The following is a 12084-nucleotide window of genomic DNA, read 5'->3' as shown; positions in this document are numbered from 1 at the left end:
TTTACGTTGTTGTTGTTCGGGTTTAATTTGTTTGTTTTGTTTTGTTTTTTTTTTTTTTTTTTTTTTTTTTTTTTTGGTTTTTTGAGACAGGGTTTCTCTGTATAGCTCTGGCTGTCCTGGAGCTCAGAAATCTGCCTGTCTCTACCTCCGGAGTGCTGGGATTAAAGGCGTATGCCACCATGCCCTGCTTATTTTTTTAAAAGACAGGTCTCACTTTGTGGCCCGGGCTGGCTTAGATCTTGCAATATCCGTTTGTTTGGTCACAAATACTCAGGGGGGTTCTGTCTCCCAAGTGCTGAGACTAAAGGTGTGAGTCACTACACCTAGCATAGTCACCAGAAATTATTCTCAGAGGTAGGGAGGGACTCTTACTTGTATACCATGGTAACCATGGCAACCACCGCATCTTCTAGGGGAAAGCTCTGATCAGCCATTTTTGGAATGAATTGAGAGATTAAATTCTTATATTTCCTCAATTGTTTACTTCAACCAGTATACGAATATCTGTCCTCCTTTTGCTAATTTCTGGTTTGAGTGGATACAAGGATAGAAAAAAAAAATGGTCCCTGGCACTTATGGAGCAAGGAAATAAAGCTATAACTCTCCATATTTAGTCTTAAGAGATAACATGATCTTCAAATGGTCAGTGAAGCCTTCATTTGGGTAAAAAGTCAATGATTACCCTTCATCATCTAAGCGTAAACTCTTAACTAGCGTTTACATAGTAACAAAAACATTGTTTCTCATGCACAGATGTTGTGCATGAGTCACCTGGAGATGCCTTGTAAGGACATCACTAGAGGTAGCTCCCTTATACAAGAACCAAGAGCCCAAATACACCTTCCTTCTCCTCTTCCTCCTCCTTTTGCACAAACTAAGTTGTAGGCGTGCCACCAGAACACAACAGGAGAGGAGTGTCGCGTTTTGTTTTATAAAAGCTTTGCCAAGATTTGTTCATCTTTTCTAAAACAGTCTCATCACCTAAGATACCACCACCATCTCTAATGACCTCCAAAATCCAACCTCAAGGTTATATGTTCTTAAAACTTCCATATGTCTTACGCATTCAGCTCAACCATGTATTGGGCCACCTAATAGCTGTACTTTAGCATCCCTTTGTGTAGATTTGGGCATTTCATGGATGTTTTAAACAGTATACCTGCCTGTGGGTCTTGGGGAGGACATGGCTCAATCCATACACTGCAGAAAGAGAATCATACAGGTGCGTGCTGCTGGTCCTCCAAACGCAAGGGGATGCTGTGACACCTTGCAGGCGGCTCCAGGTCACTCTGGCATGACTGCCCCGCCTTGGGCCCCCGGGGCAGAATGGGCGGGCACGAGTGCGCCCAGGTCAGGAGACGCCCTTCGACCAGCAGCACCTGGGGCGGGAGGGTATAAATACATGGAGCAGTGGCTGCTCCAGCCATCTCTCTATTACACACGGGGTCGCAGCCTTCCATGTTGCTTTGGGCTCAACAAGCCTGAAGCAGAAAAAAGAAAAAGCTTAAAAAAAGTACAAAAGCCTCAAAAACCTTACAAAAAGAAAAAGAAGACGAAGAAGAAAAGAAAGGAAGAGGGGGAAAAAAAAAAGCAAAAGGGAAAAAAGAAGAAAAAGAACCAGATAGCGACTTCTGTTGGGAGCCTGCAGGGAAGTGACTTTCACAGCTTCTGGCCTGCCTGTCCATCAGCATCTGTCTGTCCATCCGGTGGTGAGCCATCCCCCTTGGCCTGCCCGCCCCTGCACAACTCCGCGTGACAGCCCAGCGCCCCGGCTGGCCGCCTCACGTGTCTGAGCTGCCCTTCGCCAGCACCCATAAAGATTTGGTTTCCCCCTCCCCGGGCTGCTGTAAGTGTAAACCACCGGGAGCCCAGGGCCTATATTTATCGCCCCAAGGCGGCCGTGAGTGCAGCATCTGGTTGCCTCTTGAAAAAATTTTCCCCCCTTACGAGGGGATTTCCTACTTTAATTTTTATTTTTTAAGCCTCAAGCCAGGACAGCTGGAGAGTACAAACTCCAGGAGCGGGCCATATCGTTTTTGAGAGCCTTTTGTCTTCGGGCTTTTGCAGTCCCGTGTAAGTCGTCCCGCACTCGGGTCCCGACTCGGAGCCTCCTTGCTCCAGCCTTCCCTGGGGTCGCTGGTGCCACCTGTGCACCGCGGAGCGTGCCATAGCTCCTGGGAGCCCCTTTTGTCCTGCAGTAGGCCTTGTTAGAAGTCCTCCTGGCGGGGCTCGGGGTCGTGGGGGGTGGGGAGATGATCGCTGCAGCCAGCAGCTACCCCATGGCCTCCTTATACGTGGGCGATTTGCACTTGGACGTCACCAAAGCCATGCTGTATGAAAAGTTCAGCCCTGTGGGGCCTGTGCTGTCCATCCGGGTCTGTCGCGATATGATCACCGGGCGCTCCCTGGGTTATGCCTACGTCAACTTCCAGCAGCCAGCTGACGCTGAGAGGGCCTTGGACACCATGAACTTCGACGTGATAAAGGGAAAGCCAATCCGCATCATGTGGTCGCAGAGGGATCCCTCTTTGAGAAAGTCTGGGGTGGGAAATGTCTTCATCAAGAACCTGGACAAATCCATAGACAACAAGGCACTGTATGACACTTTCTCTGCCTTTGGAAACATCTTGTCCTGTAAGGTGGTCTGTGATGAGAACGGCTCTAAGGGCTATGCTTTTGTTCACTTCGAGACCCAAGAGGCCGCCGACAAGGTCATCGAGAAGATGAATGGCATGCTTCTCAATGACCGTAAAGTGTTTGTGGGTAGATTCAAGTCTCGCCAAGAGCGGGAAGCAGAGCTTGGAGCCAAGGCCAAGGAATTCACCAATGTTTATATCAAAAACTTCGGAGAAGAGGTGGATGATGGGAACCTGAAAGAGCTCTTCAGCCAGTTTGGTAAGACCCTAAGTGTCAAGGTGATGAGAGACTCCAGTGGGAAGTCCAAAGGCTTTGGCTTTGTAAGTTACGAGAAGCACGCGGATGCCAATAAGGCTGTGGAAGAAATGAATGGAAAAGAAATGAGCGGGAAAGCCATATTTGTAGGCCGTGCACAGAAAAAGGTAGAAAGGCAGGCTGAGCTAAAGCGGAAGTTTGAGCGGCTGAAGCAGGAGAGGATTAGCCGGTACCAGGGGGTGAATCTCTACATTAAGAACTTGGATGACACGATTGATGATGAGAAATTAAGGAAAGCGTTTTCTCCCTTTGGATCAATCACCAGTGCGAAGGTGATGCTAGAAGATGGGAGAAGCAAAGGGTTTGGCTTTGTCTGTTTCTCCTCTCCTGAAGAGGCGACCAAAGCTGTCACCGAGATGAATAGACGCATTGTGGGCTCCAAGCCTCTGTATGTCGCCTTGGCCCAGAGGAAAGAAGAGCGGAAGGCTCACCTGACTAACCAGTACATGCGGCGAGTGGCGGGGATGAGAGTACTCCCTGCCAGTGCCATCTTAGATCAGTCCCAGCCTGCAGCTGGTGGCTACTTTGTGCCCGCAGTTCCGCAGGCTCAGGGAAGACCCCCATATTACACGCCTAACCAGTTAGCACAGATGAGGCCTAATCCACGCTGGCAGCAAGGCGGGAGACCTCAAGGCTTCCAAGGAATGCCTAGTGCCCTGCGGCAGTCTGGGCCTCGTCCAGCTCTTCGACATCTGGCTCCAACTGGTAATGCTCCGGCCTCTCGTGGCCTTCCTACTACTGCTCAGAGAGTCGGGTCTGAGTGCCCGGACCGCTTGGCTATGGACTTTGGTGGGGCTGGTGCCGCCCGGCAAGGGCTGACTGACAGCTGCCAGTCTGGAGGCATCCCTTCAGCCACAGTTGCTGCCGCCTCTCCCAAGGCTGTGACTCCATACAAGTGCGCCTCCAGTGTCCACAGCCCACACCCTGCCATCCAGCCGCTGCAGCCCCCCCAGCCTGCAGTCCACGTCCAGGGTCAGGAGCCCCTGACTGACTCCATGCTTGCTGCAGTGCCCCCCCATGAGCAGAAGCAGATGCTGGGGGAGCGTCTGTTCCCGCTTATCCAAACAATGCATTCAAACCTGGCTGGGAAAATCACCGGGATGCTGCTGGAAATTGACAACTCTGAGCTGCTGCACATGCTGGAGTCCCCCGAGTCCCTCTGCTCCAAGGTAGATGAAGCTGTGGCAGTCCTGCGGGCTCATCATGCCAAGAAAGAAGCTGCCCAGAAGGTGGACACTGTTGCTGCTGCTACCTCTTAGACAAGAAAAAAAGAGTCAAAAGCCAAATGACCCCTCATGGCATCCAGCTAAGGTCTGAAGATGTCCTAGTTTGTCTGTGGACCTCCACACCAAGGACAAAGTTGTAAATTCAATAGGTCATTTTGTATCAGAGGTCAATTATGAAGCACGTATAAATTTCAACTGTAAGAATATATTCTCTGGGTTCTGTTGTGACCCAGATGATACTTTTTTTTTTTCTATTGTGGGTTCTGGGTTTTTTTCCCTCATCCCAGAAATTGGTTTTGATGTACCCAAGACTTAAGTTTGTCAAATAAAGGAAATAAAATCTCCATTAAAAAAAATCATGGAAACTGAACAACTCTACTCAATGATCTCTGAGTCAAGAAAGTGTTAAGGGTAGGGTGGTGGGGCCAGGGTTACTGATCTCATTCGAGTGCCAAGTGCAACCCCCCCCCCCCGGAAACCATGTCCTTAGGATTAGTCGATGTTCATTTTCTGAAATATTCTTCTAACAAGATATCAAGATATCTGACTGCCAGGAATGCTTCATTTTGGTCAGAGTCCATCTACCCCCAAACCACCCCACCTAGTGCATTGTAAGTGCCCCATGGTGCACAGGAGAGTGCCGAGACTTTGTAGTACTGGTTGAGAGTACTCTCTCTGGCCTCCAGTAAGGAATGGAGATCTGTGCCCATGAGACTTTGAAGAGAACCCAGAGAAGGTACATGGTGTCAGGATGGGCTAAAGAACAGGCTGAAGAACAGTATTTGAATGCTGTGGTCGCCAAGGCCTTGTAAGGGTCACCATGGTACCAATACCCACAGTATGCAGTATCCTGCTCCCCAGCAGCCTTAATAGTGAGTCTGCTGAGTTGATTGAACAATAAGGTTCAGAAAAAAAATAATCTTAGACTTGAGGCACCTGGTTGCTAGGTTACCATGCTCATAGGTAAAGATGGATCAGACATATAGGGGTGGCCATTTAAAATTTATTTCAAACTCCAGGACACACAGTCTATTTAGTGTGTCAGGAAATAATACTACAGCAACAGAAAATACCTGGTTCTAGCACTTAAAAGTATGTGTTTCATCAAGGGTGGCAATGGCATGTACATGAGAGTTTATCCTAGAAAAATATCCCTATAGTGGCTATTCCTGGTTTTCATCTTGACTATATCTGGAATGAACTACAATCTAGAATTGGAAGGCTCACCAGTGATCCTAATCTGGAGGCTGGGAGATAGAAGTTTCTGGCTTGGATCTTGGTATGGAGATCTTGAGGCACAGTGGCTATGAATTCCAGAAGATTAAGACAGGGAGATCTCGGAGTTCAAGGTCATCTGCGATTAAAGGTGTGGTGGCACATACCTTTAATCTGGGCTACACCTTCTGCTGGAGACCACATAAGGACATTGGAAGAAGAAAGGAAGGAAGGCTCTATCTCCTTCGACTGCTTGCCATGTTGTATTGAGCAACTGCTTGATCCTTGGACTTCATTCACAGCTGCTGCTGACCATTGTTATGGAGTCGGACTGCAGACTGTAAGTCATTAACAAATTCCTTTTCTCTGTAGAGACTACTCATAAGTTCTGTGACTTGAGAACCCTGACTAATACAGTCCCCAACAAAGGAAATGCGATATGTTTTTACATGCCTTTCCACATACCAGATAAGACATCCTTCCATTTCACCATTTCTTTTGGTCTATCAGGGTCTGAACTATGTCGATCGGCTGCAGAGCGACCTTGCCCGTCAAGATTCAAAAAATTAAGTGTAAAGAGTGCCATAGATACAGCTACTCTTGGCACTGAGGGCAGAGTCTCATCAACTCCCCTCTTTTGTTTTATAAAATAATACTTGAGTGTATGATGGGCACGTTCCACAATGCCCTGTCTTTGAGGATTATAAGGAAGGCCAGTCAGGTGAGTGACATCCATTTGATGACAAAATTGCTGAAATTTAGTAGAGGTATATGCTGGCCCATTATCAGTTTTAAGAATTGTGGGCTTGCCCCAAGCACTCCACGCTTCTAAACAGTGCTGTATAACATGAGAGGCTTTCTCACCTGTTAAAGGTGTAGCAAACATAACACCAGAGCAGGTGTCAGTGGAAACATGTAAATATTGATTTCTTCCAAAGGAGGAAATATGAGTGACATCCATTTGCCAGACCTGTAATGGCCTGATGCCTCGGGGGTTTACCCCTACATGAGGAGTAGGCAGAAATTGACAACAGTTTTGACATTGGGTGACAATGTCACGAGCTTCCTTCCTGGTTAAAGTGAAATGGCGGCGTAATGTTTCAGCCATAATTGGAAGAGTTTATGAAAGTCCCTTGCAGCCTCTGCCTGTGAGGGCAGAGCAGCAGCCACGATTATAGTGGCTTTGTCTGCCAAGTCATTTCCATGAGACATGGGGCCAGGAAGGCCAGAATGAGCCCTAACATGAGTAATATACAAAAGATGTTTTCTATGTAACAGGGCTGACTGAATTTGCTGAAAAATGTGAGCAAGCTTTCGAGAGGGTCTAATTAAGCCAGCAACTTCAAGCGTATTAACTGCATTAACCACATATAAGGAATCAGATACAATATTTAGCGGTCCCGGAAAAATTTCAAGGTCCTCTAGAACCACCAAGCACTCTACAACATGGGGTGATGTCTCATTATATTGTTTAGATGTTACTTGGCCATTTACTACATATGCACCTATACCAGATTTGGATCCATCTGTATACACTACTACCCCATCCGGAAGTGGGTGTTGGGCTGTTACTACTGGAAACACTATGGCTTGGCTTAAGGCAAACTGTGAAATTGGATGTTTTGGATAATGATTATCAATTTGTCCTGAATAGGAGGCAACCAAGACTGCCCAATCATTAGTTGTTGCTGCCAGGGTTTGAACTTGAGCAGAGGTATAAGGCACAATTAGCATATGAGGTTCTTTCCCAAAATGAGTAATGGCTGCTTTTATCCCTGGAAGTGCAAGTTGAGCAACTGCATTAGGATACCACTCAATGATTTTTGCAGGGGAAGCATTAGGGTGGACCCACAATAAGGGTCCATTTTGCCACAAGTTAGTTGCTGTTGGTAACCGTGCAGTTTTTAATTTGCACAATTCAAATGACTTGACTCATCTATGCGTTGTAATTGAGCATCTTGTAAGGCCTTTTCTATAGTTTGTAAAGCGTGACATGCAGCTTTCACTACAGTCATCCAATCGCCGGGGGTCATTGCCAGAATAGCAAGCCTTTCAACTTGGGCTACAGTAAAGTTGGCATTGACTCCATAGTTACAGGCTGACTCCGCAAGTTCTTTAATCTGTATATACTCCACCGGAGCGTAAACTAATCCGCCGTCGGCGCCTTCAAAGACTGGAAATGCTTGCTGCAGTTTTCTCTGTTCCTCTTTTGAAATGAATGAATCTGAATGATACCTCTGCACATAGGGCGGAGGTGCACTAGGATCCAGAGGTCGAGGGTCCGGAGAACGTGCAGCGATTTGACACTTGTCTCTAGCTGCTTTTGCTTTCTCTATGTTATTCTGTGACTGATTAGCTCGTCTTTCATCTGGCTGGCATCCAGCCTCTTCTTCCTCTAAGTCTGTTTCCTCAGAGGAGCTAAGTTCCTTATCCGATTCTGAGCTACTGACAGCTAGTGCCTTGAACTCATTTAATGGCGGGTAGAGGCTCCTTTCCTTATGTGCCTCCCCAGCTGATCTCTCTTCTTCTCTCCCTTTCCATACCTTTTTCTAAGCTCTCCCAGGGCATTTTTTCCCTTATATTTCATTTCCTTGGGCTCAAGACCCGTGGAAATGTCTTTATTCTTCAGTGCACCTTGTTTCCTCTCAGCTCTTACTCTCTCTCCCCACTCTGTCTCTGATAGACTGTCTTGAATTTCATCTAAAACTTTCTGACCCACTTCAACCATTTGCTGACAATCCTCATCTGTTAAGCATGATCTCACCAGTTTCCACAATGGCATGGTCCCTGCTTTCAGTTTGCCGTTCTGCTGTTCCCTAACTAGATCTACTTTCAGTTTGTCCCAAGAGGCAACAATTAATGACCCCGAGCAAGCATACCATGGTGCCACATGGTCTATCTCCCTGACAAATCCCTCTATAGTGTTAGTGGCGATTTTCAGGCCACACTGCTTCAAGACTGACCATAAGGCCGTTACTACAGAGAGGGAGATACCCATACTGGTCGCTGTCCAGGCGTGACCGAACTGATAACCAGTCAGCAGTTCCAGCTGTGGAAGGAAAATGAAACTGAAAGGGAAGGAACAATCGCCGTGAAAACAATCACAAGGGCGTCTAACTCTGGAGAAATTTCAAGAGTGTACCTACCTTACAGAGCCTTAATGTCCTGCAGTTCTGATTCTGCCCCGGGAACGGGGGGATCTCCCTGGCACTGGTGTGATGGTAAAAAGTTCCCGGGTTCCTTGGAGCCACTTGTCCCAAGCTATCATTCTCGCAGGCAAGAACACACTCGGACAACCAGATTCTTCTGCAGCAAAAAGCTTTATTGCTTCTTCATGAGGGAAGACCCAGACTCCGGAAAATGGCGTTGCTTATATAGCCCTCAGCCATGGCATTTCAGCACCTGATGTGGCATGTAAGCTCCTGATTCATTGCTTGCCCATCACCCCATTACTATGACCCGAGATGGGCAGTGACGAGGCATGAGTTCACTTTCCCACCTGCGTACAAGGCTTGTTTACTAGTTAGGCAGAGTGGAGGCCGGCACCATCTTATAATGACGATTGCTCGCAGCACGGCTCTCCACAGTTTTCTTTTTTAAGATTTATTTATTAGATGTAAGTACACTGTAGTTGTCTTTAGACACAACAGAAGATGGTGTGTGAGATCTCATTACTGATGGTTGTGAGCCACCATGTTGTTGCTGGGATTTGAACGCAGAACGTTCAGAAGAGCAGTCAGTGCTCTTATCTGCCAAGACATCTCACCAGTTTCTTTGTTTTAATTTTGTGATTTTTATACTTTATATTAAACAGTTTTACACACTTTCTTCAACCAGACATTTCTCACACTGAGTAATTATGAACAAAGTTTATTCTTTAATTCGGTATATCATTTTGCTATTGTAAAAGTGTACAATACTTTCAGTATTCTGAATGAACATTCAGTCACTTAAATCTGAAGCCTGCATAAGTTTCTGTTTTTACTAATAAATGTCCTACTTATAAAACCGTAAATATTGTTTGAAAAAAAAAACACATAGTCTTCAAACTAGTAGGATTTTAAGGTAGAATGAAACATTTGGAATGTCTAAGCCAAGCACAATGAGACAACTAAGATAAAGCTTAAAGTGAAAGATTATTGAACATGTAATTGGTTCTCAAACTGGCCTGGGGTGGAATGGTAGACTTGGGTAGAGAGCACCTGTTAATCAGAAGCACTGTGTCTTGATATTTGTTAACTTAATCTTTTATAAGAGTCAGTGATTTGCATGTGTGTATGTGAACGATGTGTCTGTGGAGCTAAGCAGAGTTCATGAGATTCCCTGAAACTGGAACTACAGACAGTTGTGAGCTCTACAACAGCAGTTTGTGCTCGCAATTGCTGAACCATCTCTCCAGTTCTGTGCTTTGATTTGAAATAAGTACTGTGGCTGTCTTACTTACTCACTTATCAGGCATACTACACATATATTGGTGTATTTATATGGAGGCTAGAATTCGAAGGTGGTATCTTGCTCACTTTTACTTTTTTGAGGCAAAACTCACTGAAACTGGAGTTCACCAATTTGCTAGATGGACTGGCCAGCAAATCCCCAGGATCTTCCTGTATTTGCTTCCTCGAAGCTTTCAGGTTCTTATGGTAGTGCAGTAAACATTATACTGACTGAGCCCTCTCTGTCAGCTTCAGACTTATTATTTTGTAAACTTCATTATAAACGTTTACTGTAGAAAACTTGTCTCCTAAATAGAAGAATGGGAACTATTATTACACATCTCTTTCTCATATTGCCTTGTCTAACATGTAACATGTTGATTTAACTTCAATTGGCTATCATACATAGGAGGCAATATTTATATCACGGAACTTAGTAAATGGAGCAAGTCACAGTATTCTCCTTGTTTATCAACTCTTGGCAACTGAACACAACAGTTTCAGACACATGAGAGAATAGTCCTAAAGCTTAATGATTTCATTACCCAGCTCCAGTAATTTCGTGAACAGTATTTGGTCTATGCTGGGAGTGTATTCCTTTTAACAAGACACCCAGTGTCAGTTTGCATTCGAGTGATACTTTTTTTCCTTCCCAGAATGTACATTAAAAAGAGTAATACATACCTAGAAAGCAAACTTAAACCTGTATGTTACGTAAAACTGTCCTAGAAGTGTTCATTCACCAAACAGCTAAGAATATTGTTAAAAAGCAGTGACTTTTGAGCCTTATTACCTATTAGGCAGTGACCTTGTCACTTTACTTTTACATTATGTACTAGCAGCTGATGTTCAGAACTATCAATCAGATAACCTTAGTTTTTCTTAGAGATGTCAAAGTATAGGCTTTTTAACAAGTTGGTGGTTGCCTGTTTTGGGGGAGTTAGGCGGTGCTGGGAATGAATCCCAGGACCTCAAAATGCATTTCAGACTAAATGCTAACCACCAGCCCAGTTTTCACATTTTTAATGTAGTTACATGGTTTCTGGTTGTGTTAATAGTCATAAAATAGTTTGATTTTTGCCTTGCTTCCCTTAAAATGTGCTATATAATATTCCTTTTATTTTTATAAACTTGTTTATATAAAGAATCTTAATTTTTATATTCTTTTGTTTTGACGGTCTTATGTATACAATGTTAGTCCTGAACTCACTGAAGCCAAGGATGACAACTGTTCCTCTTGCTTCTGGCTTACATGTAGTGGGAGAAGAGGCTCCTACCACCACATTTGGTTTTTTGGGGGTGGGTTTGGTTTTTTGAGACAGGTTTCTCTGTATAGCCCTGGCTGTCCTAGAATTCACTTTGTAGACCAGGCTGGCCTCGAACTCAGAAATCCCCCTTCCTCTGCCTCCTGAGTGCTTGGATTAAAGGCATGGGCCACCACGCCCAGCTACCACATGTGTTTTTAGAATCTTTCTTGATCATATTGGTGGCACTGGTCTGTTTTCTTGGGCAAACTGGGATACAGTCCTGACCAATTGCTCCGAACCCATCTCTACTCGGTTCACAGGCACCACTGGTAGAATGTTTCTTTTTGAAGGTAGTTAACTTGCAGTACATTGAAGTTCAAGATCAGGTCATGCCACATGGCTTGAAATGTGAGCTGCCAAATAGTAAACTGGATGGATCTATGAGTTTGCTACTGAAGATTGCCAGTGTTATACGGAAGGCCGTGTGATCCTGGAACGTGCACTAGTTCGAAAGAGTGAAGGCTTTGAAGAGCACATACCATCTGATAACTCTTGAAGAAAAAAGGTAAATCCATCTTTTCCCAGGTCCCCTTTACTGAACTGTGGAACAAGAGGTTGTGAGAAAAGCCAGGTGTGGTGAGGCAAAGGCAGGCAGAGAAAGCCTGTCTGAAGAAATCACAAAAAAAAGAGGTTGTGAGACTCTAAAATGGAACTTTTTTTTTTCAATTTTGTATTTTCCATCCAACAGTTTGTAGAGAGAATTTTATGCATATGCTGTTAATTTTTTCCCTGTGTTTACTTCTTGAGGCAGAAGAGTTTGCAGCTACATGGTGGGCTATGTGAGGGGAAAATGGGGTAAAAAGAGGGTTTATGTGTACATTTTGAGTGGAAAGTATGTCAAAGCATGGTTTTCAAATTTACTTGGGCTTCATTTAAAATTTTCTTTTTAACCCGGTTATTTCACTTAATTTGCTAGCTTCAAGAAGAGATCCAAATCTGTGCCCAGCATTG

The 12084-nt window shown here is 45.0% G+C and overlaps 1 protein-coding gene and 1 pseudogene across 4 annotated transcripts; both read left to right on the top strand.

The window, feature by feature from the left end:
• The first annotated feature begins 2252 nt into the window (after positions 1 to 2252).
• LOC147004418 (polyadenylate-binding protein 4-like) lies at positions 2253 to 4229 on the top strand. 4 transcript variants are annotated; one of them, XM_085839491.1, is made up of 2 exons: positions 2253 to 3675; positions 3793 to 4229. In XM_085839491.1, the coding sequence occupies exons 1-2, from the start codon at positions 2253 to 2255 to the stop codon at positions 4209 to 4211; spliced, it is 1842 nt and encodes a 613-aa protein (XP_085695617.1). In that variant the 3' UTR covers positions 4212 to 4229. The 4 variants fall into 4 exon arrangements, with proteins under 4 accessions (XP_085695617.1, XP_085695616.1, XP_085695615.1 ...); XM_085839490.1 differs by having other exon boundaries at positions 2253 to 3723; XM_085839489.1 differs by having other exon boundaries at positions 2253 to 3728; positions 3786 to 4229.
• A 641-nt stretch (positions 4230 to 4870) lies between these two features.
• Positions 4871 to 11719, top strand: LOC147004417 (protein yippee-like 5 pseudogene; annotated as a pseudogene).
• The last annotated feature ends 365 nt before the right edge of the window (positions 11720 to 12084 follow it).

Source organism: Mus caroli, unplaced genomic scaffold (assembly GCF_978045245.1).
Source record: "Mus caroli unplaced genomic scaffold, Mus_caroli_1 scaffold_6, whole genome shotgun sequence".
NCBI classification, from domain to species: Eukaryota; Metazoa; Chordata; class Mammalia; order Rodentia; family Muridae; genus Mus; species Mus caroli.
Note: the sequence above shows the minus strand (reverse complement) of the source record. Positions and strands in the feature narration are given on the sequence as shown.

What these genes read in the sequence shown, in the direction of transcription:
- LOC147004418 (XM_085839488.1), top strand. Translation starts at nt 2,253, where the DNA reads ATGATCGCTGCAGCCAGCAGCTACCCCATGGCCTCCTTATACGTGGGC.